Consider the following 24132-nt stretch of genomic DNA (forward strand, 5'->3'; position numbering starts at 1 on the left):
GTCCCCATCTAAGGAAACTGACTCCACTCTTCCTCATAAAAACAACTATGTGTCTCACAGGCCACGCACAGTCCCTGGATGTGCATCTGCACTCCCTGGGAGAATGCCAACGGGATGTAAAACTGTCTTCTTAATTGATGCTGTGGTTTGAAATGTGTGTATCCCTCCAAAGTTCATATGGACGCTTACTCCCAGCATAGTAGAAGCCCTGGCTTGGTTTAGCTGACCAGATCTTCAGAGGTCTGTTGTCATGAGTGACCACTGTTGTCACAAAAGAGGTTGAGGGGAAGGGTGTGGCTCAGTGGTAGAAAGCTGGCTTTAAACATACAAGACCCTGGGTTCGATGCCCAGCACTGCATAAAAGAAAATAAAAAAAGAAGACTGAGTTCCCTGCTTCCTTCTACCCCTTTGTCCCTTTCTACCATTAGATGACACAACATTCATCCCACCACGTGAGAACAGCCCAATCTTTAATAACGTTAAACCCACGTTATGTGTGAGTTCAGATCAGTTGCAGTGTGTATGTGCTCATTTACACCAAATGCTTCTAGACACCATGCGCCCGAGATTATAACATTATTTTCACTTTGAGGACAGGGCCTTGGTCTGAGAATTCCAAACTCTCTAACATTTCAGAGAACAGTTGTGTGTGTCAATATTATATATAGTTATTTAAAAGAAAACTCGGCTCTGTTCTGAATGGCTGTGACTTCTTCTCTGATCAATCAAGAAAGACACTTGCAGTAGACCGAAATCCCCGGATATTTAATAGAGTGACTCTTTTACTGCGGATAAGACCCTCTAGAGAGCACAGGCGACTGGTGACACTAATAGTTGACTGTCTTGGCAGGCTTGGTCTCCTCGATCTCAGACGACAGCCAGCGGTAAGTGCGGTGCCGCCGTAGCACCTCGATGGACTTCAGCTCCAGTGGTGTGGGCTTAACGCCAAGATCTTCCAGGCCAGGCAGGTCGGTCGCCATCACATCTGAGATATGTATCTGTGACAAAGGGCCACAGAAAATGCTGAAACAGAGTGCCACCCCTCAGACCCCCACAGCCCCAAGCTGGCTTATCATTATCGCTGAGGCAAGCGCCGTCAGAGACCCCACGACAGTCTTTGATTCTGGAACTCAGAAAAGGAGAACAAACAGAGAGGATCATCCGAGGCCTGAGGCAGGTCTGCATACCCCCAGGAGCACAGACAGCGACCCTGGCAGAGCAGCCCCACAGGCACATGTACACAGAGCTGAGCCTAGCGTTGGGGGCAGGAGCTCTCTCTCCATTGAGAGATCCAGAGAAGAGCTAAGACAAGAGTCCACCTCTGCACCCCAGTTTCTCCTTATGCTGGGTCCCTGGGCTCCAGCTCTCCACTTGAGTTTTAACTTTTTGGTCTGGTTTGGTTTAGGGACTTTGACACAGTGTCTCCTAGGAACCCATTATGTAAACCAGGCTAACCTCAAACTTGTAGTAATGCTTCTGTCCCAGCCTCCCTTGAGAGTTGAGACTGCAGGTTATAACATCACACCTGGCCCCATTAGCCTTTTCTGCTCCAATTATACTCAATATGGTTTAAGTTATGCTCACTATAAAGCCTGAAGCCAAACCAATCTTGTTTGAACAAGACAGCCCTACTCATCAAAAAGCACCAAAGCGGATCCCTGTGTACATGGAACTGAAGCAGGTCCCACCCTGTGACCCCCACAACAAACAACACAGAGAGGACCCCAGTGTGTTCACTGAGTGCTCTAGGGCATTCTGCAAACCAAACCCAAAGCCTGTCTGCTACTATTCATACTTTCTCAGTCACCGAGGTAAGAGCAAGTGTCAGTTCATGGCCACAGAAAGGACAGCATGAAAATGTCTCTGCTTTTTAGGCAGTCCGTTAGAGGGAGGCTGTTTCCTGGGACTGTTAGCAAGTCTTTGGCTAACAAAGTGTTGGCTCTTAGGGGTCAGTGTGGCTGCATCTCCTCTCTAGTCTCAGGCTGAGATGCTGTCGTGTTTACTTGGTATCTTCCCAGTGAGGTCTGAGTATGCAGGAAGCAGGTAATCAATGAGTCAGACAAGCATAGCCGACTTGAGGAAGAAGAGCCAGGGCTTTAGAGCTTAGCATACGGCAGGCAGACAAGACTGGCAGCAAGAGGCTCACTGAGAGAGGAAAGAGGACTGTTGCCTGGGTAACAGTAGGCAGAGGAGAGATAGTGTTGCTTTACTACATAGCAAAGTTCCAATATTACTAGAAGCACGTTCCTAATGATGAACAGGCAGGCAGGAATTAGGAGTGGCCCAACTTGGCATCTACTGAGAGTTGCTGAGGGTCTAGCCCTCTACCATCTAACACAGAAGCCACTTAGTCAAGCATAATTCAAATCTCACGTTCAGTGAACTAACATTATGTATAGCTCAGATGTCTGCAGTCATGGTAGCCATGTACCAAGTCCTCCGAATCGCACACTGCTCCTGGTACAGACCACCTTGAGCACTGCAGGAAGTCCTGTGGGGGCAATGCTGGCTTAGGAGCCAAAACTGCAGGGAATCACTAGATGCCTTATACGGACAGCACAGAAAGGGCCGTCACTTAGCGAGAGTTCAAGGACAGGACACAAGCTTGCAAGAGTAGGACATGGCACAGGCCTGTGATCCCCACACGGGGGAGGCTGAGTAAAGATTAGGAAGATCAGCACACATGCAATGTCAGCTGGGGCTGTACAGTGGACATAGCAAGACCCCATCTCAAAATAAAACAGAAAAACACTTGGTAAGATTTAAAAAAAAAAGCTTGCAGTTCTATTTATAGCGTGTTACTATGTCTGCATAGTTCAACATAAAACAATTCATGACAGGAGAAAGACTGCAGCATGGCCTCCAGCAGCAGCAGCTGGGATGAATATAACTTACAAACAGAAGTGAGAGTGGCTGAGGCTGTGACCCCGGTCAGAACAGACAGCAACCAGGAGGAGAGGGCAGCAGGAACGGGGCCTCTAGCACAGCCCAATTCGAGAAGGGAAAGGCAGAAAACACGGCCTGGGTCAGGCACAGGTGCAAAGACAGCATTCCAAAAAGAAGAAATGGGGCTCCAACCAAATGCTGTTCACAGTAGGATCGAGATAAGATCAGAAAACTGTCTGAGAGGTGGCAGCATGGGGTCATGAGTAGCCCTGGAAAGTGCAGTTCCAGGGCAGAGGAGGACACAATGTGATTGAAATGGATGAAAGAAAGGAGGCAAGAATCTATTGGGAACAGGTACAGACAGCTCTTCGGCTGTTAGCGTATGAAGGGAAAAGCAGGCATGGCCGCACACACTGTAACCCTAGCACTTAGAAGCAGAGGCAAACGGATCAGGAATCCACGGCACCTTCACCTATACAGTGAGTCTGCAGCCACCCTGGCCTAGAGACCGTCTTAAAATAACAACAGAACCCAAAATGGTTGTAAGGGAACACAACAAATATCAAAATGGCCAGAGGGACCTGGGAAGGAGAGTCTGGCCTTCAGCAAGGAAAGGGGGACTATTATGCAGGTTTGAATGCTGACAAGAATGACCTCACAGGAAGAATAAACTAGGACGGTGAAACAGTATGAAAATGAACATATGTGAGCCAAAAACAGAACAGAAGGGCTAGCCTCGGCTAGGAGGACCACCAAAACATAGAAGCTCTGCAACTACCCAAGCCAGCCAACCAAACTAATCTGACTTCTCCTCCTCTGCAGCGTTCTGCCTGGTGAGAAATTTGCTATGCACAAACTTACCCGCTCCACCTTGTCCTTCGTTGTCCAGGGCTCAAATGGACTCAGTCCAAAGAGTCTGCCAATCCAGCTGCAATGGAAGTATATACCGCACGTGTGAGAGGCATCTGTGCTGGGTTTCAGCCTACTGGACCCCCCAGGAAAAGAGGGACTGCTGTACACAAGAACTCACTAAGTTTGTCACTGTTTTCTGAGAAAATAACAACCTCCAGGCTCTACTAACTGTTGTGGGGACAGATCTAACTCACCCTCCCCAACTCCCTTTCCTGGATTTTTAAGTCAAGGACTCATGTACATCAAGCTAGTGTCAGAATCACTACTAGGTGGCTGACAATGACTTACTCCTAATCCTTCTGCCTCAGCCTCTCACAAGCTAGCATGTGCCACCATGCCTACCAAAATCTACAGCTTTTGGGACAGGGGAGGATGCTAGGAAAAAACTAAGGCCCTCACAGTGCTAGGCAAGTGCTCTCCCACTGAGCGGCACTACCACAACCCTCTACGTAAAGCTTTTTTAAAAACAGATAGATTTATTTATTTATTTATTTATTTATTTAATGTATATGAGTACAAGGTAGCTGTCTTCAGACACACCAGAAGAGGGCATCAGATCCCATTACAGATGGCCATGAGCCATCATGCAGTTGCTGGGAATTGAACTCAGGACCTCTGGAAGAGCAAGCAGTCAGTGCTCTTAACTGCTGAGCCATCTCTCCAGCCCCAACCTACAGTTTTCAAAAGCCTGAAAGAACATTCTTATTGCTAAAATAAATCCATGTCAAAGGAAGCTGTAAGCGTGCTCAGAATTTCTGTAACAACATATGAACTGCTGATTACAGGCAAGCCTCCTGCAAGCAGCTCCTGGGCTTTGGGTACAGCATCTGGACTATGCAGCATCCTCATTGGGCTGTGCCACCAGTGTCTGCCAACCCTGCCCTAACTCCCACCCCCATGTGCAATATGACAGTGCCTCCCTGCCTCCTGGTTTCTAGCCCTCCACCATACTAAAGCTGGTGTCGCAGACAACTCCATGGCTTCTGTTCTTTACATCAGCTGACTTTACATTAGGGTGCCAGTGCACAAATATTAGTGGACGGGCCTTCTGTGCACCAGGCATGACAGCAAGCAGACAAGCTTGGGAAATAGCTCAGTAACCTCAGACTCTAACTGGATTTGGGTTATACCTGCCCCTTCTCATAATGCACGTGGCAGCCTAGCTCCTTTACCTGGATGTACTACGTATGCACAAACATCTCCAAACACTGGTCATAGCAACTTTGCACCCCCGCCTCCATGTGACTATCCACATACTCCTCTCTGAATGGAACTAAGTTTCTCCTTCCCTAATGACCCTCAACTTGGGTCAGTGTCTTTTCAAATATATTTCCAATGCACTTTGGTACAAAGAATGAAAACTGTGAACCAGCCTGAACTGGTTTAGGTGCACATACAGTAAGGTGAAATTGTGTCAAGTAAACTTTTAAGAAGAACCCACTTACCATTTTATATCTATGTAAAAGTGGGCTTACATGTGACTGAAATCACTTGCATATGGCAATAAACTTATAGAAAAATGATTACATGAACTAATCTGTTAATCAAAATAAAGAACTACCCTAGCTAACGCTCCTCAGCAACCAAACTCCTCCTTCTCTTGAGCCTCATAAAAGGAATCCCAAAACAATAACTGGTATCCCCAAGGACCTTCCCTGATGTGACAGCTACCTATATCAACAGCATACCCCCTCTAATGAGTGCTACTGCTTCGCTTAGAGTAGTTTTGTTGCTACTTTTGCAAAGTGAGCCCTCATTTTTGACTCTTTGGATAGGAGGCCAAGAAACACCTATCCTGATTCCTCTGTAACAGTTCTAGATACTGGATACAGGGGTATGAACAGAAGAGTAGCATTCTCCTCTTCAGATATGCATGTTTATGTCTCCCCTTCCTAGGAGAGGACTATAGCTCAGCAATGGAATGTTTGGCTCAGGGTCTGGTCCAGCACCACAAACAAACAGAATCTGTAATGAGGTCAGGTGCAGTGGTCCACACCTGTGATTTCAGAATGGGTAGGGGCGGAGGAGTGACAGGAGTATTATTTTAAATGCAAAGACACAGAAAGTTCCAAGCTAGCATGGTACATGGCAGCCAGTTCCAGGCCAGTTGGGGCTTCTCAGAGTAAAACACACAAAACTACTTCTTTTCCTCTCTACCTCTCCCAGTGTCTTGAAAGCCCTGCACTTAGCAGTCCTCATCTCCGGCTCATCCCTTGCGTGGGGGCAGTCTTCTGGCTTCCAGAGCCTTCTCTGCTGCTCCTCTGTGCACACTCTGTCCCTGTCTATTATGTAAGTCACAGGGAGTGTTAAACGAGTGAAAGAAAGGCCACTGAAGGAGAGCGCTCTCAACAAACAACCTCTACCTGCTATGGGTTTTGTTGTTTAAGAGGCTTTTTTTGTCTTGTTTTGTTTTGGGTGCTGGGGATTGAAGGTGGAGCTTTGAGTGTGCTAAGCACACATAACAACTGAGCTATACACCTACAGCCTACAGACCACAAGCTACAGACATGTTTGCTCTAATAGCTTAGATGCCTAGAGCACTGCCTGAGAAATGGAAGGCAGCTGATAATGGGGACTAAGCTTAGGACTTCACACTTCCCAGGCAAGGGTTTTGCCACTGAGCTACTATCCCCAGGAAGTAGAGAAGTTTGGCCCCCAAAGGGAAGACGTGGAGGGATGGAGGGAAGGATGGAGGGAGGAAGGGAGGAAAGAAGGAAAGAAGGAAGGGGGAGGGAGGGAGAGAGGGAGGAAGGGATGAAAGAAAGAGAGAGAGAGAAAGATGGGAGAGGGAGGGAGGGAGAGAAAAAGGGAGGGAGAGAGGGAGAAAGGAAAGAGCAAGAGAGAGCGAGAGAGAGAGCAAGAGAGAGAGAGAGAGAGAGAAAGAGAGAGAGAGAAAGAGATGGAAGGGAGGGAGGAAGGAAGGGAGGGAGGGAAGAAGGGAGGAAGACACAAGGCCAGGTCGAGGTCTGGGTCAGCTTCTTCCTCCCCAACTACACCAAAGACTGCCTTAACAAAAGAAGGGCACCTTGTCCCATGGTGGGCAGCTGGAAAGAAACAAAAGGGGAGCTGACTGTCCCTCACACCAGCTTCCAAGCAAGACACTTCCCCAAATTAAAACCCGCGGTATTTACTGTTGCTTACTTCTTCAAGATGCTGAGGACCAAACCCAGAGCCTCACACTGACCAAATGCCCTGCCTCTGACACAGACCCCCAACCTAAGCCTAGGGTTTTAAATTCAATCTAAGAGTCACTTAAGAAAGACCTTAGAAAGACCTAAGAAGACAGTTTAGGTCATCCTTGCTCATTAAGGCCATCTCCAGTTCCTTTCTTGGCCAGCATTATAGCATCAGGAGTAGCCTGATCAGAAGTGTCAAGACTGGCCTTCTCTAAAGGAAGTATTCCTGCTAACTGGGAAGGAAATCGGAATGGTATCTCCAATCAGCCCTCTGGTGGGTAGGCACGAACAGCACCGTACTTACTTATACACAAACTGTGGCAAGGGGTAAGGGATGAAGGTCCTATGGGTCATGCCAAAGATGTACTTCACCAAGTGGAAGAGCAGGTACCGATTGGGCCTGGAAACCAAAACACAGTTCTTCACATTATTTGCCCCCTACCTTTTATTTTTAAATAATGAATATTTTTCTTATGAAAAAGGAAACCCACTGTTTACAAACAGAGATAAACAAAGAAAAACCACCTGTTAACAAACTGCCAGAGAGACCCTGTTTTCCACCCTCCTCACCTTATTACATGTGTTTATAATGTACCCTACTCATTCATCTTTTTGTTCCTTTCGAGAAGGCTCTCTCTCACTCTAGTACGGGCTGGCCTCAAACACTTGCCTCAGCCTGAGTCACCACACCTGGCTTAATAAGCATTTCTTTAATACATGGTGTTAGTTTTTCTTCATGTGTTTTTGGTCATTTACAACTTTCTTCCCTCTGATAGTTTCTGTCCCTTACAATGACAAACACCAACCCCATCTTCTGAACGGTGATCCTTTCCACTTAGACAGTCTCCATTTATCTAGGCCCAGGCCTTAATAATTAAGCATCACTTATATTCCAACATCTATCCACCATTTTCCTAATGCCATTTGTCTCAGAAAGATCTGCAACTGAGAGCATAATGAAGATAATTCACTATAAACCTCATTATTTAAACATTTTACAAACAAAAACACAACCAAAGACCCACTGTTCAAATGGAAATGTTGGTATCAGCTAGTGGAAATATCACAGAAACTGCCTCAAACTGCCTTTTAATCCCCAAAGGGTTTTCAAGGATGTCTGGTTTGTACAAGGGCAACACTAGACTAAGCTACCTGTGTGCAAGGTCCCTCCTTAAAAGGCTCCACAGCAACACATCCCAATAAGTGTGGCCAGACAAGCCAAGCCCTTGATCACAGAGAAAGGGCCACTGAAGACTACATCCTTCCCAGCCTGCATTTCATGGTTCACTGTTAAGAATCACTGTCAACAGACACCCTCAGCAAGCCTGCCTCTGAGACTTTCTGGATCCACTATGCTTGTCAGCCATATCCCTACATAGGTTAAAGTAAATATCTGCCTTCTCCAGAGAAACAAACAACAATAAGGACTAAAAACCCCACACCAGCAAGAGAGAAAACTCCTGAGCTAACCCACCTCCCTTCTCTGCTCAGTGATCTCAAATGATACTCCCAGGTCTGCTTGCCCATCCTTTTACGCTCTTTGAATTCTCCCAGGGAACTAACTGAACTGTCTTCTCTGACCTCAAAGTTTCCACCTGCTTTTCTGTGGCAAGTCACCCTTCCTGCTGGCTGATATTCTGCTCATGTTCCAGTGAAAAGACACCCTGGTGTCTCATGGCTGACCAGATCTGGACATACCTCAGCTCGCCTGCACGGTGGCTAAACCTTCTGCTTACACTCTCTCACAACTCTTCTCCACTTCTAAAGACTGCACTCCTCTGACTACTCTGTCCCTGTGAATATTAACAGTCATCTCTTCATGCTCAGAACAACATACAGGACACTGTTATCATCTAAACCTTGGTGGGACCTCTCCTGCTGTGGAGTCACCTCCCAGAACCACCCCCTTAATATGTATCTCGTCACAATGCATGTCACAGTGAGCATGGGGGTCAGGACAAACTGCAAGAGTCAAGTATCTCTTTCCACCAAACGGTTTCAAGCCAAACTCAGGCAGTAGGGCTTGGTGGCACGTGCCCTTACCCTGTAAGCCATCTGGCCAGCCCCACCACCTTCTCCTAACCACTTTTTCATTACTTCTCCTTAGAGCTGGCTACTCATTGCCTCCACGCCCCATCCTTCCAGTGAGATTCCACCACAGGCCAACACTGGCCCTTGTCTCAAAGGTTATTAAGGTCCAGAGAGACCAGAGGTCACCATGCTGTTACTCTCCTTCTGCAGCATCCAGTGTCACTGTCCCTCCCCTCTCCTCCAGGGTCTGCTTCACTGGACTTTGCTTATAGGGAATTTATGCTATGTAGCTTTATTATACATGGGTGTCAAAACTAATCTATCAGCTCCACAAAAACAGAAACCTTGTCTGTATCATTCAGTATTGTGGAATATTTTATATGCTATAAAGTTCACCCATTTCAAGTTATAATTCAGTGATTTAATTTATAAAGTTGTGCACCCATCAGCATAATCTAGCCTTACCCCCGCTTTCATTCCCATGATGTTAACCTGGTTTTGTAAAGGCTGTCTTTGAGCTTGATTCTCCTGCCTTAGTCTCTAGAGTGCCAGCATTATAGGTACAGCTCTATGCCTACCTTACATTTGCACCAGCACCATATGCAAACTTTCCTATTCTTTACACACTGTCACGATCATTTGTCATTATCTTTCTGTGATGTGCTCCCTCTGTGTAACTTACATTTTCCCTAGTAACTATAAAGACTTCAACTTTCTTAGTATGTCCTTTAACATTCACATTACCCTCCTCACTGAAATTCCTGTTTTTAATATACTGTGTCCTTGCCGGCGTGTATATCTGCACACCACGCGCATGCCTGCTGCGGAGACGCCAGAAGAGGATATGGATCCACTGGGACTGGAGTTAGAGATGGCTGCGAGCCACCATGTAAGTGCTAGAAAGCAAACTCAGGCTGTGGGGAAGAATGTGCTCTTGCCCACTGAGCCATCTATCCAGCCCTGGTCATTTCGGTTTTAAATGGTATCATTTGAAATGCAAAAGTTTCAAATTCTGAGTTGAACTTAATTTTTTTCCTTTTATGAATTATACTTCTGATGATATATAGCTAAAAACACTGTGTTAAACCCAGGTCTAGCATTGTTCCACTCCAAGAATTTATAATTCAAAGCTTACATCTATTTCTTTTCTTCACATAGAGCAGGGGGTAGAAGTTCATGTTCCTATCTTCCAAAGGGTTGCGTGTTGAAAAGACTGCCCTCTGCTCTCAGGTGCCACCTTTGTTAACAGTCAATCATATCCATAATTATGTCTGGAGCTGGGCACAGTGGAGAGTTAGAATTCCAGCAAGAGCAGAGGATGAGTATAGTATCCTTGATTACACAATGGGGCCTAGAGCAGCCTAAGCTACCTAGGTGGCAAGACCCTGTCACAAACAAGCAAACAAAGGTTTGTTTCTGGACTGCTGGTTCTGGTTAATTGATCTATTAATTCAGCACAAAATTGTCTTGTTCATCAGAGCTTCAGAGTAGGCTTTATAATTGGGAGAAGGGTTTGCGCTATTACCATTTTATATTGTCTTTGTAATACCATTTAAATTTAGAGTTTGTCAATCTCTACGAAAGGCTGCTGGGATTTTGACAAGATTCAATCTACAGACCAATTTAAGGACAATTGCCACTTTAACAATATTGACACTTCCAATTCATGAATCTGGAAGGTCTTATGTATTCCTTACTTTGCTTTCACGGTGCTTTTAGGGCACATGTCTTACTAAATTTAGCTAAGTATTCTATTTTGTAAGCTACTGTGGACATGACTTCCTTTGGTGCGTGTACAGCGTCGGTAGATGCACGTGTGTGTCAGTGCAGCCCGCAGTACACATGTGGACACCTAGTTTTTCGAAGCAGAGTCTGTCACTGAACCTGGAGCTCATGGACTGAGCCAGGCTGGCTGCCTAATGAGCCCAGGGATCCTCCTGACTCACTCTCCCGTCACAGGCCTACTTGGCTTTTTCTTTTTCCTTGTGTGTTTGGAGATCAATTCAGGTCCCGTTGCTTGCTAGCAAACACTTAACGGGCTGAGCCTTTTCCTCAGCCTATAACATCTGCTTAATTCTATCTGCATATTGCTTACTCGATAGTATATAAAAATTGATTTTTATATAGACCTACTTTGTGTCTTTACTGAACTTGTTTATTAACTTTCAATTATGTATACTTGAGTGTGTGTGTGTGTGTGTGTGTGTGTGTGTGTTTTATAGGTCCTAAACTGATGGATGACAAAATAAAGCAACATGATTAATACTACCAGATACCTGGGAGAAGTGGGGGAGCTGGCTCAGTTGGTATAGTGTCTGCTGCATAAGCATGACCTGAAAATAGATCCCAGCACCCACATAAAATAAGAAGCTGGCACAGCAGAACACACCTGAGATGCTGGGAGGTAGAGATGGGCAGATCGCTGGGGCTTGTTGTCCAGACTGTCTCACTCAATCAGTGAGCTTAGGAGTTTAAAAAAAAGGCACATCTTCAGTGCAGACACATTCTCCTACCGTGGTTTTGCTTTATTTTTAAGGCAGGGTCTTACTACATGCTCAGGGTACCCTTAAACTCACTATGTACCTCACAGTGGTACCTTAAGGTTGGCCTTCAATGTGTGGTGATCCTTCTGTCTCAGCCTCCCAAGTGCTAGCATCACAGGTATGAGTCACCACACCTGGATTCCTTGAATATTTCATCAAAAAGTGGAATCCACAGACAGGAACTCACAGACCAAGCACTGACTGCTTTTGTAGTAGTCTAGGGCAGTGGTTCTCAGACTGCTAACAGAAGCATGAATACTCAGGCCGGTCCTGAGTCCCCTCAACTGCTGACTGTGAGTGCCAGCTGTTTCAGGTCCATGAATAAGCTCCTCAGGAAGAACTGGTGCTATAAGCTACCATCTTCTTTCCACGAAAAGCAACTCCAGGCACTTACCCGGTGAAGGCAAAGGTTTTTCCTATGGCATCTGGATCTTTAGTCGCGTTAACAATCCCTTTGGAAACATCTGCAACCTATACAAATCATGATACATGTTTAGGCAGTTCTTGAACTAGGGCATCAGACCTGGAGAACAAGGCCTGTAACATCAGTTACCTAGGCAGAAAGATTTAAGCAAAGGTTGTCTGGGTTACACCCTGAGTTCAAGGCTAGCTTGAGTAACTCAATACAACCTGTCTTGATTTCTTTAAATCGGGGTGGTGGTACTGAGGTGAGAATGTAGCCTAGAGATAGAGTGTTTGCCTGACATTCATGTTGTGCTGGGTTCAACCCCAGGACCAATCACAAACAGACAAACACAAACATTTAAAGAGAGAGGGAAAGGGAGGAAGAGAAAGGGAGGAAGGAAACAGGTGCCTGTCACAGAGGATGTAACAGAAAAACAATGGCATCAACTCTTCTCAGACTCTGGCAGGCGTTCACACAATCCGGTTCAAGGCTCAGCCAGGTACTGTCCTAGTCAGAAGTCTTGTCTAGTCATCCCAAGGCCGTGACCTGGCCAGGCCATCAGCTCTCCCATGCCATCTCTGACACTCTTGCCCACACTGTCCTACGCCACCAGAGCCTGGAAACTGAACCATGCCGAGCTGCTGATGCTCTGCCGCTCTGACTGCCACAGCAGGAACTGCACACAGGTTTAGATCAAGGGACACAGAAACCACAACCAGAGTCATTTATGGTTCTAGGAAACATCTAACAACTGCATGGAAATTAGTTGTCGTGGAGGGGCAGGGTGTGGCTGTCTCTGGTACCTCCTGACTAAAGGATAGAGTGGCTGTTGATACCCCACAATGAAGAACTGAAGAATTATCTGGTCTCAAACATCAGTAGTCTCACTACTAGAAGACTGCTAGTTTCTACGTCAACTTGACACAAGGTAGACTCATCTGGAAAGAAGGAATTAAGAAATGTCTCCATAAACTGGTCTGTAGACAAATCTGTAAGGCATTTTCTTGAATAAAGATTGATATGAAAAGGCTCAGTCCACTCTGGGTGGTGCCACCAGTGGCCAGGTGGTCCTGAGGTGTATGTAAAAGCAGACTAGGGCAAGCCATAGAACATGCCAGAAAGCAGCACCGCTCCATGAACTCTGCATCAGCTCCTGACTACAGACCCCTGCCTGAGCTTCCCTAAGTGATAAACTTATACGCTGTAAGTAAAATAAACCCTTTCTTTCCTAGCTTTCTTCTGGTCATGGTGTTTTGTCACAGCAATAGAAATCTTAACTAAGCCAGAAACACTGGTCTAACCCAGCCCACCCAGTATAGACCCAAACCTTCTCCTTCACCTCTGGGACCTAGTATGTACCATCAGCTCTATGTGAACAGAGCCCATGTCTACCAACCAATTCTGAACCACCCATAGCTGGATTTCGTGCCCTCTGAGATGATGACTTAAAATTCTCTCCCTCTCCCAGCACTTACCACATTGAATAATAATTGTCATTTACTGAAAAGAACTTGAGGACAAAAATGTCTGATTGGTTATCCTCTACATATTCCCAGTAACACAGTGTCAGAACACTGTGCACATCCTGAGACGTGCTTAAGCATTTATTGAGTTAAGGCATCAGACCACGGGAACAGGCTGGTAACCGTGGTTTCCTTGGAAGATAGGGCCTGAAGTGTCAAGTTGAAGGTCTTGCTGGGCTACACACTGAGTTCAAGGCTTACTTGGGCAACTCAGTAAACCTGCCTCAGTTAAGCTTTCGTAAGTGGATGGACAACTAAAGACACTGAGAAGCCATGTACCTCTTGGGTAAACTAAGGCAACTAGTTGAAGCAAGTTGACAAAGAAAGAATGAAGTCTGTAGGTGAGAATGAAAGCAGAAAACTGAACCAAACCCGAATCCAGCTACACCCCTTCCTAAGCCTCCATGCAAGGTACTTACATACACTGGTTGTTTCACTGTCTTAAAGCCCAAAGAAACGAGAGGCACAGCAAGAAACCAACGATAATCTGGAAGAAGAAATAAGGACCTGTTCTGAGAATGTCTACATAATGTTTACAATAAAAATAATATAACAAATACAGCAGATTCTGGGGGTTCTGGACTCAATAAATAAGTAAGTAAAAAGGGGGCTGGGTTGAAATGGCTCATAAATCAACAGAAGACAGACAGACAGACAAAAGGGTCTGGGTTGTGATGCTCATAAATAAATAGCTAGGTAGGGGGCTGGGTTGTAATGGCACACACTTTGATCCCAGCACTTGAGAAGCAGAGACAGAATGTCTGAGTTCCAGGCAGCCTGGTCCACACAGTCTTACCTCACCTGCTTCAGCAGAGGGTTTGGGGGTGCTTCCTGAGTACGGATGCAAAGTGACAGCTGCCTCACCTTCCTACTGCCATGCCTTCCCTACCACAGTGAGCTGTAGTTCCACAAAATGCCAGACACAATAACCCCTCCTCCCCGAGGCGCTTCCTGCCAGGTATTCAGTCCCAGCAGTGAGGCCTGCAGCACACAGCTCTTCCTGTCCACATGTCTCTGGTGCCCTCCAAGCTCTTCTCGCCTACCCACTGCCCAGTCCAGTGCTGTCTCTACCTCCTCTGGTACTAGGTCAGCATTCTACCTCTCCAGACACAGGTCTGTCTCAGTCTGTTCAGCTTGTCACAATAAAATACCAGACTCGATGGCTTAAAATCCCAAATTGTCTTTTCTCACAGTTCTGGTGGCTGGAAAACCAAAAGCCATGTGTCAGCAGGCTGCAGGGAGCCTCTCTTTCTGGCTTGTAGGTGGGCATCTTCTTCCTGTGCCTACTTCAGTGTGTGCACACAAAGACTTCCTCTCCTTGTAAGGCCACCAACCCTACCAACTAGTTCCTAACCCTTACAAGGTCATGTAGCCTCGGTGACCTCCAAATCCCTTTGTCCATACATCAGCGGTTAAAGCTTCAACATAAGAAGAAACTAGCAGGTGATACATTTTATATTATATACTGCATATCATAATTTTAAAAACAATGTGGAAATTAATACAGATTTCTAGATGGCACAATCAAGAGGAGATACAGGGAAACACCAAAACTGCATAACAAATGACAGCTAAACAAGGGAATACTATTCAGCTCTACGAGGGAACAAATCCCTAAGAGTCAGGGACGAATCCTGAATGCATTTAAGGGAAAGAAGTCAATTTTGAAAATGATACAATTACCAAGCCAATAAAAAGATCAGTGACTTGCAGGTGTCCAGGCTGGGGATAGGAAGGATTTGTAGAACTCAAGGGACTTGCTAGTATCCTGCCAAGTTCACTGAATTACTGCAGATTTACTATGGTTTAAACTTGAAGTCTCTGGCCCTGAAGTACATGCTCTGGGAAAAGCATGATCACTGCCTTCAGCAGCTGCAGGGAAATAAAACTGTACAGCCTCCCTCCAAATCCCTGCCACAACATTTAACTAGACCTTCATCTCTCAAAAGCAGAAAGGACTCTTGCTGGTGATGAAACTAAAACCCTAAAGGGGAGAGCAACTGAACAGGAAAGAGGACTCTGTCTGGGAGCTCCCAGGGCACTGCCCACGGCCTCTGGGTTAAGCCACCAGGAGGCCTCTCTTCCGGGAAGAAAGATACATACTTGCAAAGTGATTGAGGAACCTGTCCTCCCTTCCAAACATGTCAGACGGCCGTATGATGATGGCTTCAGGAAACACACTTCTCACTTCCTTCTCTCCCACTGCCTAAACCACCAAAAAGAAAAGCATTTTAAGTTCCACAGCAAGTGCACAGAGTTTCCCCTCCACCCCCACCAGACACTGCTTACATCGCCAAGGCCCTATTTTCATTAGGAAACCATAATTTTGGAAAATAATCATTTTAGTCATAAAACACACACAGACACACACACACAAACAAACACATATATGAGAAAAACCACCCCACATGCAGAACTTCTGTTGAGGTTCTTTGTTGCAGGATATTTGATCACACTAATAACCCCAAGATTATATACTGGAAAAACCTGTCTCTAGTTGTGGTGTGGCTAAGCCTTAGTACACTCCTTTAACCTACATAAGAGCTTTCTGTTTATTGTAAACATGATTAAATAAAGTAAACCATACAAGAGGTGGAGCACGCAACCAGTTGACAGGAAGTGAACATAGGAAGACCATAGACATTGGGAGGAAGTCAGGAGGATGGATAGAGATACACAGGAAGTATATTTCTGGAGAGACATTCAGTTTGAAGGGTTATTAAGACAGTGTGGAGAAGGAGAAGGAGCTCTTTCCTTCTGGGACGATGGCTGAGGAAGGTCAGCTGGGGGTTTCACTCCAGCATCTGGCTCCCCAGTCTTCATTTAGTAAAATGGAACGACTGAGATTTTGTTTTAAAAACAATAGTTCTTCCTATTCTTATGCTAGAGAATCTCATAATGAAGGGGCAACTGGAGTATGGTTTTTCTTCCTCCTATTTACAGATTCTCTGCTCTATGTCAGTGACCTAGCTAGCGGCCGATGTGGTGGCAGTGGCAGTGGCCTCCTTCACTGTCTACAGAATCTGCCTCCTCCTTTTCACCAACTCCTTCTTTCAGTGTAAACAAGGTAGAGCCTCCACCCTATAAAAGACTTCAGCTTCACTAAAAACTCTTCCCACTCCTGCGTCCTCTCACCCTTCCCCTAGGAGGGCCACGCTAGATAAAACTCGGCCCAGCAAGTGTCCGCTCACATTTCACTCACTTTGACTCTGGATTCTGTTTCAACAACTACAATATCTGATCTGAAACTATTTTTTGTAAGATCACTGAATCAACAGATCTGACACTCAGTTTTCTTGACTGTTCAAAAACATAATATCTTGTCCTACTCCTGATGCTGGATTCTATAACCCTGAACTCTTCCAGCTTCCTGTCTACCATATGAATCCACCACTGCTCAGTCCTGGCTAGCTTTGGCATCTTCAAGTATCTCTCCTCTGCCACACTGGAAGCATTTGCATGCCTCTGTCCCATTCAGAGGTCTCCTCTCAGTCAGCCTGTTTAGTCCCTAGGCCGTCCATACCTTCCTGTTCTTCCGAGTAACAGATTCTGTTGACTCTCAACTTCTATCTCCAGCATAGATCTCTCTTCTGAGCTCCAGAGTCATCAACCCTGGACAACTGGGACAATACTGAAACCCAAGTTCAAAACTGGACCACCTTGCATTCTCTCAAGTAAAACAATGCCTCTTAATCTGTGCTCAGTTTGAAATAGCCTAAAGAGAGCAGAATGAACATAACATTGGCAAATTATCCTGTGCTCTTAAGCCTTCTAAGAAGCTGGCTCTAAAGCAGGGCTGACCTCTGCCCACTGAGACACAAGAGGGTTGATGTCAAGTTTCTTTCAAAAGCCCCATTCAGCATCAGGCTAGACCCTTGGTTCTCTAATGGGAGATGCTAAAGGTTTTGTAAAATCATTGAGTCCTTAAGACCAGCTGGAGAATAAAGTATTTCCCAGAGAGATTACTTCTGTTCTTCTCATGGTATAAAAATGCCCTGCAGCAGGACAGAGAACTCTCTGCTCCGGCTGAACTCCACTGGGACCTGGCAAGGCTCCCCAGGCATTTCTGCTGGAGAGCATGAGATCTCAACAATGATGCTATCTGCAGCTGTTTGTCCTTGTACTTAAAAGCCTTCTCTGAGGGATGTTCTGCTCCATCGGGACTCCAGTGTGATCAGGAATCCCGGCTGTCTCCCCAGGGTGCCCTAGTTTGATGTTATTCTTGCTTCCCTTCTCCTTTGCGCTGCCCCACTCATCCTGGCTGGACTCTGAGCACCTGACCGGAAGACACCTGCTGCTTCCTCCTGTCGACTAACTGCTGTTTGCTCTTGTACTTTTGCTTCTGTGTGCTTAATAAACTCAATCATTCAAAGAAAAAGCACAGCTTTCCTCTAGATCATACACAAAAATAATTTAAAAAAATATTGACACCCAAATTCTACCCTCAAGGATTCTACTTGATTTAGTCTAGGGTACAGACAGTCTCAGTGATTCTAATGTGTAAGTAAGGCTGAGAGTCACTGGCCGAAGGCCTAGCCCCACTCAAGTATCTTACCCAACAGTACCACCACCCAACAGTACACACACACACACACACGAAAACACACAACACACACACATACACACATACATACACACACACATATACACACACATATACACACGCACGCACACGCACACGCACACACAGACAGCTTAAAGAGAAGGGCTGGCCAGCTTTGCTATCTCTCCTCCTCAACCCAACATGCCTGCCCCCTTACAGCAACCATGCCATCCAGTCCTGAGACTATGGGAGGAAGTCAGAGCTGAGAAAAGTCCCTGAAACAAGCTATAGGCTTGACAAATGTTGGCACCAATCATAGCTAAGATTCCCTAGGGCTGGTTTTAGATATGAGCCTATACATTTCCCATTTCCTTTGTTTACATCCAATTTCCCTTTTTAAAAAAAAAAAATGTATTACTTAAAATTCTGTGTATATGTGTGTGTTTAGAGTCAGGGATTATACAAATGAGAGCAGTGCCCAGGGAAGCCAGAAGATGGTATCAGACCCCTTTGGAACTGGAGCTACAGGCGGTGGTGAGCCGTCAAATGGGAACTCAGATCCTCTGCAAGTACAGCACATGCTTGTAACTGCCTGGCAATCCCTACAACCCCTTACAGTTTTCTGATGGTAGCAGTTAAAGGTTACTAGCTACAAGGACGGCTCACTTCCACCACCCCATTATTTCCCTGCTCTTTCAGACATTTTGCTCCTCTGCAATGCTTCATGGAGCTGGGATCATTTTCCCTGGCAGACTAGAAACTTAATGCAGGCTAGGATAAATAACTGTAAGCTCGGTATCTAACACAATTTACAACATACAACTAGTGCTTAATAGTTTTCGCAATAAACATATACAAGGGGTCAAAAACCAGAAGTCATTATCAGGAACTCTGTAGTCCTTGTCAGGATGACTCAAGACAGGTTCATTGTGGCAGAAGACAAATGCTGATGAGTATGTAGACCCAGACACTAATGAGCCTGGACAAAGACACTTCAGGTCCTAGAAGGACTCTGAGCCACAGTGGCCAATCCCAGACTCCAGTCAAGTTTGCAGGAACTGAAAAAGATGAACTATGCAAAGGGCATTTTACTAGCTCTTCCTACCATTCCCAGCCTTCACGTTGCCCAGGTGGGACTGGCAGAAGCCTGTGACTACAGATGGCTTGAGAAGGAAAGAGGGCCCTATAATCACGGTAGGTGACACAGGCACGTCTCCTTTGGCAGAAACCAAGCTCTACGTTTCCTGGTATTTCCTGTGTACCTCTTATCACATCTCCCCACAACCTTAAACATCTGGAGGTGAGTAATATTGATCTATCCATATTTGAGACCCTTCAACAGACCACTCAAACAGAATGTCCCAACACGTGTGCAGAGGCTGGACGCTTGGTTCAGGGACAAAGCTCTTGCCTATGAAGGCAAAAGCCTTGTGTTCAGTTCCCAATAGCAAAAACCAAACAAACCAAATCCACAACACCAGTACACCTGTTCTGGAAGGACAACAAAAAACCATCTGACTGCTCAACACACAGTGGAGAAAAGCTTCTCAAACCTGTCAAGTTCTAAGGAGCTTCCCCAGCCCCGTGGAGCGCCTGCTGAGTCCCTTACACTAACCCTGCTCCCCCAGCCCCATGGAGCACCTGCTGAGTCCCTGATGTTAACCCTGCTCCCCTGGCCCCGTGGAGAACCTTCTGAGTCCCTGATGCTAACCCTGCTCCCCCAGCCCTGTGGAGCACCTGCTGAGTCCCTGATGCTAACCCTGCTCCCCCAGCCCTGTGCAGCACCTGCTGAGTCCCTGATGCTAACCCTGCTCCCCCAGCCCTGTGGAGAACCTTCTGAGTCCCTGGTACAAACCTTGCTTCTCAAGGACTTAGACAAACTCTTCATACTGGCATTTAGGTGTGAGACATGAATGAATCTCTCAACCCCAGCTTCCTTGGATGCCTGCGCTATTGCTCGAGGAATATTCACAAAAACATCCTCAAAATCAAAGTTTCTGAAAGAAAAAGGGGGTGGGAGGAAAGCAGAAAAGAATTCAGGAAGATTCACGATTTCAGAGTGTTCTATACTATTTTGGTTTTCATGACAGTACCAGAATTTATAATAGTTAACTTTTTAAATACTAATGCCTTAACTCTAAGCCAAAAGTAATTTTTCCTAAGGCTTCCAGGCCTGCTCATTGTTAATTCACTTAGCTAAAGACTTACTCCAAGTTATAAAACCAGCATAAAAAGCACTTTATGTTCTCAAGGAATCTTGTGACCAAGGCACTTCAAGAAAACCTGACTATTCTGGCTACAGGGAAGCAGGGAAGTATTGGGGCTGGAAAGGGATTCATGGAACTTTGTTTCCCTAAAGAGAGAGAGAGAGAAAAAAAAAAAAAAAGATCAGTTACAGCATGGCCTGGTGGCATAGACCTATAATGCTGGCTACTTGGGAAGCTGAGACAGGGGGCTCACAAGTTCAAAGCTAGCCTGGGCTACAGAGTGAGCTCAAGACCAACTGTGCAAATGGGCAACTTAGTGAGACCTTAGCTCAAAATGAAGAAAAGCAGGACCAGAGATAGAGCTCAGTGGCAGAACACATGCTTGACATGAGTAAGGCCCTAAGTTCAGTCCTTAGAATGGGAAAGAAGAAAGAAAGGAGAGAGAGAGGAAGGGAGGGAGGGAGAGAGGGAGGGAGGGAAGGAAGGAAGGAGGGAGGGAAGATAGAAGGGAGGGAGGGAAGGTAAAAGGGAGGGAGGGAGAGAAGATAAAAGGGAGGGAGGGAAGGAGGATAGAAGGGAGGGAAGGTAGGAGGGAGGGAGGGAAAGGAGGGAGGGAGGGAGGGAAAGGAGGGAGGGAGGGAGCTAAGCCACAGTTCAAGTCTAACATTAGCTAAATGATTACTCTGCACAAGCCACTGTTAGTCCCTACAGGAGATATAAAGCTGAAAAGGACCCTGTAAGTTATCAAAGATTTTAAACTATTTAATGAAACAGAGGTACTAAAATGAGTCTACGTCAGACATTTAATAAACGCTGAAGGGGGAAGGTGTAAACAATGGGCTGTGCAAATAGAAGCTTAAACACCATTTCTTTAGGTCAGTGTGGCAGCACATGCCTGTGATTACAGCACTTGCAAGGTGGAGGCAGGAGAACTGTAAGCCTAACAGGGTCACCCTGGGATACATAGGACCTGATCTCAAAAGATAATAATAAAAACCTTAAAAATAACAATAAATCATTATTTATTAATAATCCCCATAAAAACTAAACAACACTCAAATCAGTACTTACATTGTCTTCAATTAGCTATGCGGAGAGGCGATACAAAACACTAGTGAACAGTGGGACAAGCAAATCCTACGTCCTAGCTCCACCGCACGTGACAGAGTCAACCCTGGTCACTGTCAAATCCACAGCACCAACACACTGACATGACGTATCATACCACCAACATCCAGCACACTGTGCCAATGACCCTACTCACCCATTACTTGGGACTGACTAAATGACACTGACACTTAACCCCTAGCGCCAGAAGATCCCTGTAACTGTCTTGGAACTCTAGGACTCAGCAGAAAAGACGGAGACTGGGACTTACCTGGTCTCCCACTCCCGCCCAATGAGGTTGATGACCACGTTACTGTGCTGCACGGCTTTCCTGATAGAATCTTTGTCTCGAGCGTCCCATTCCTACAGCAGCAGAGACCAACAGTAACATACGGCACGTCTCAGCACTTACAGCACCTTTCAGAACAGTCATCTGCGGTAGCTCAAACACGGGCCCATTTCACAGACTCCACTCACTTAACAAATGAAGCTGACTGCTCACCCTCCCTGCTCACTCCCCCACTCTTCCGAGACAAGGAAGTACATGTCACTCATGATATCAAACACTAGGAAAGAGGCAGGTCATGTATAATGGTATATATTTAGTGGGCCATCCTCGGTCTTCTGGCACCCAAGCTGACATCCATCTTACTAAGTAGCCACTGATGGAAGTGCAATAATTCTGTCTCCAGTGTATAAAGAAGCAAGCATGACATGGGAGGTGAGCAAGGCTTTCGCGCAGCCACCAGCGGAGACAACTAAAAGGAGCAGCATTCCACTAGGGAGCCCAGGGCTAGCTCCTGACTTCTCTTCAACAATTCCCTTATTTATTTATTTACATTAATTGTAGCACTGGGACTCTAATCCGGGGTCTTCAAGCATGAATGACAAGCATGTTAGTAACTGTACTACATCTCCGGGCCCTAATACTCTACAATATCAGCTCTGTTTTAAAGACACTAAACCAAGAACTGAAGATACGCAGAGATGAAAACTTCCAGGTCTTGTTGTTAATGTTGCTTTCCATAGGGGCTCACATAGCCAGGCTAACCCTGAAGGCTTCCACCTGTCCGTTGCTAGGAACTACAAGTGTGTGTCACCATGCCTGGCTCCTGTTTGTTAAGGCAGAGCCTCACTCCATCCTGAATAGCCCAATATTCACGGTATATCCCAAGCTGACCTCAAAATTATGAGAATCCTCCTGTCTCAGACCCCCAAGTGCTGGGATTGCAGGAATGAGCCGTGGTATCTGGGACAATTTTCATTTCAGTACAGAAAATTATGGTTTTTTTTCCCCCCTGAGATTACTTATTTTATAGTAACAGTGCAAAAGTTTATGAGTTCAGCTGAAATCCTACATGGTTTATAATCAGCTCATCATTCACTGGTCAACCAAAGAGCCCGTACAACGTAGCCACACCCTTGCAGGTCCTCTTTAGTTCTCTGGGAACCTCTGGCCTAAGGAGACTAGAGACTGAAGAAAAATAAGAGGGAATGCTAAGAGAGGACTGTGCACAGCTAACTTCATACAAACTAAGCCAAGTTCTTAGACTTCCTCCTTGTGATTCTGTCACTTTAGAACACTCCCACAATGACCTCAAAAACTACATTAACATCATAAAGTCTTTACCAGAAAGGTAAGCTGGCCCAGGTCACCCATTAGACGAAGGTGCATGATGTCATATACATCACACCGATACGGTATGATCACTTGTGACCCCATTCGTCCTAAAAGATGGAGTGAAACAAAGATCACCATCAATATGGATATGTCACATAACAGTTGACTTAGAAAACATTAAATTCCAATTTGACAGATGAATTAACTTAATGCTTAAGACAAAGTGTATTCTGGCATACTAAAGATGCCATAACCTCACATATTATTTCCCATATACTTATTTATTCCCATAATAATATCCTATAGAGGAAGCATGAATGTTCTCACAATGTCAAGGCAGATAAAATTTATATAGATCTAAGATAGAAATAACTTACAATATCGTTAAAACAAAAACACATGGCTTGCAGTCTCAAGTCAGACACTCGTAGTCTAAGGCATGAAGCACACTAACTATAAGAACTTGACTTACCAAGATGGTTGACAACGTATCGACCCAGGAATCCTGTTGCTCCGAACACAGTGGCCACAACTCCACTGACAGATGAGCGGCCACCTTTCCCATGAGGTATGACAGCATGGTGAAGCTGGCGATGGGATGAACCACAGAACACAGATGCTGCAGTAATGGCAGGACCTTCAGGGAAACACCAGAGCCAGCAAACATGGCATGTATTAGCATAAAAGGGTCCTAGAAACTTGTACCTTAGGGATGTAAGTACCGACAATAGTAAATACAAGTTACTGTAGCATAGAACCCATAGGAAGTATATAAAATTAGAAAGCAAATACTATGACCTATGGGATATAGAACATCAAGCCGTATTATCACAAGAAAGGATTTCTGGGTAAAGTGTTTTGAGAAAGGTTTTAAAGCAGAATAACCAAGACTGGAATCCCACGAGAAACACAGAACATGCCCAACTAAGCACAAGTAAGAATGAGGAAGACCAGAGTGGAGTCACAGCAAAGACTATCTGGACATGACTGAAACTGAAGGCAAGTGAGCTGAGGTAATGATGTGGTTGGTGGTAGAAGACTATTGGCATCTCAAAAGGAAAACAGGGAGAAAAAATGCTGGGAGCTGCTCAGCTGGTAGGGTGCTGGCTACAAAAGCACGAAAACTGGGTGCAAATTCCATTCACTTGCATAAAAAGAGAAGAGAAGAGAAGAGAAG

At 45.5% G+C, this 24132-nt stretch overlaps 1 protein-coding gene across 1 annotated transcript in view; it reads right to left on the reverse strand.

Annotated features, from left to right (window-relative positions):
- Nucleotides 1-453: 453 nt before the first annotated feature.
- Nucleotides 454-24132, reverse strand: part of Ndufa9 (NADH:ubiquinone oxidoreductase subunit A9) — a 27484-nt gene continuing 3805 nt past the window's right edge. Inside the window, exons 2-11 of the mRNA XM_028754523.1 lie at nt 23428-23592; nt 22965-23062; nt 21606-21697; nt 19876-20017; nt 15581-15683; nt 13897-13964; nt 11943-12019; nt 7279-7374; nt 3748-3814; nt 454-998 (exon numbers count right to left, since the gene is read on the reverse strand). Coding sequence (XP_028610356.1) covers nt 828-998; nt 3748-3814; nt 7279-7374; nt 11943-12019; nt 13897-13964; nt 15581-15683; nt 19876-20017; nt 21606-21697; nt 22965-23062; nt 23428-23592 — 1079 coding nt within the window. The 3' untranslated portion in view covers nt 454-827. The remainder of the gene's footprint in view (nt 999-3747; nt 3815-7278; nt 7375-11942; nt 12020-13896; nt 13965-15580; nt 15684-19875; nt 20018-21605; nt 21698-22964; nt 23063-23427; nt 23593-24132) is intronic.

The sequence above is a fragment of the Grammomys surdaster genome, unplaced genomic scaffold (assembly GCF_004785775.1).
Source record: "Grammomys surdaster isolate TR1022 unplaced genomic scaffold, NIH_TR_1.0 126013, whole genome shotgun sequence".
In the NCBI taxonomy this organism is placed as follows: Eukaryota; Metazoa; Chordata; class Mammalia; order Rodentia; family Muridae; genus Grammomys; species Grammomys surdaster.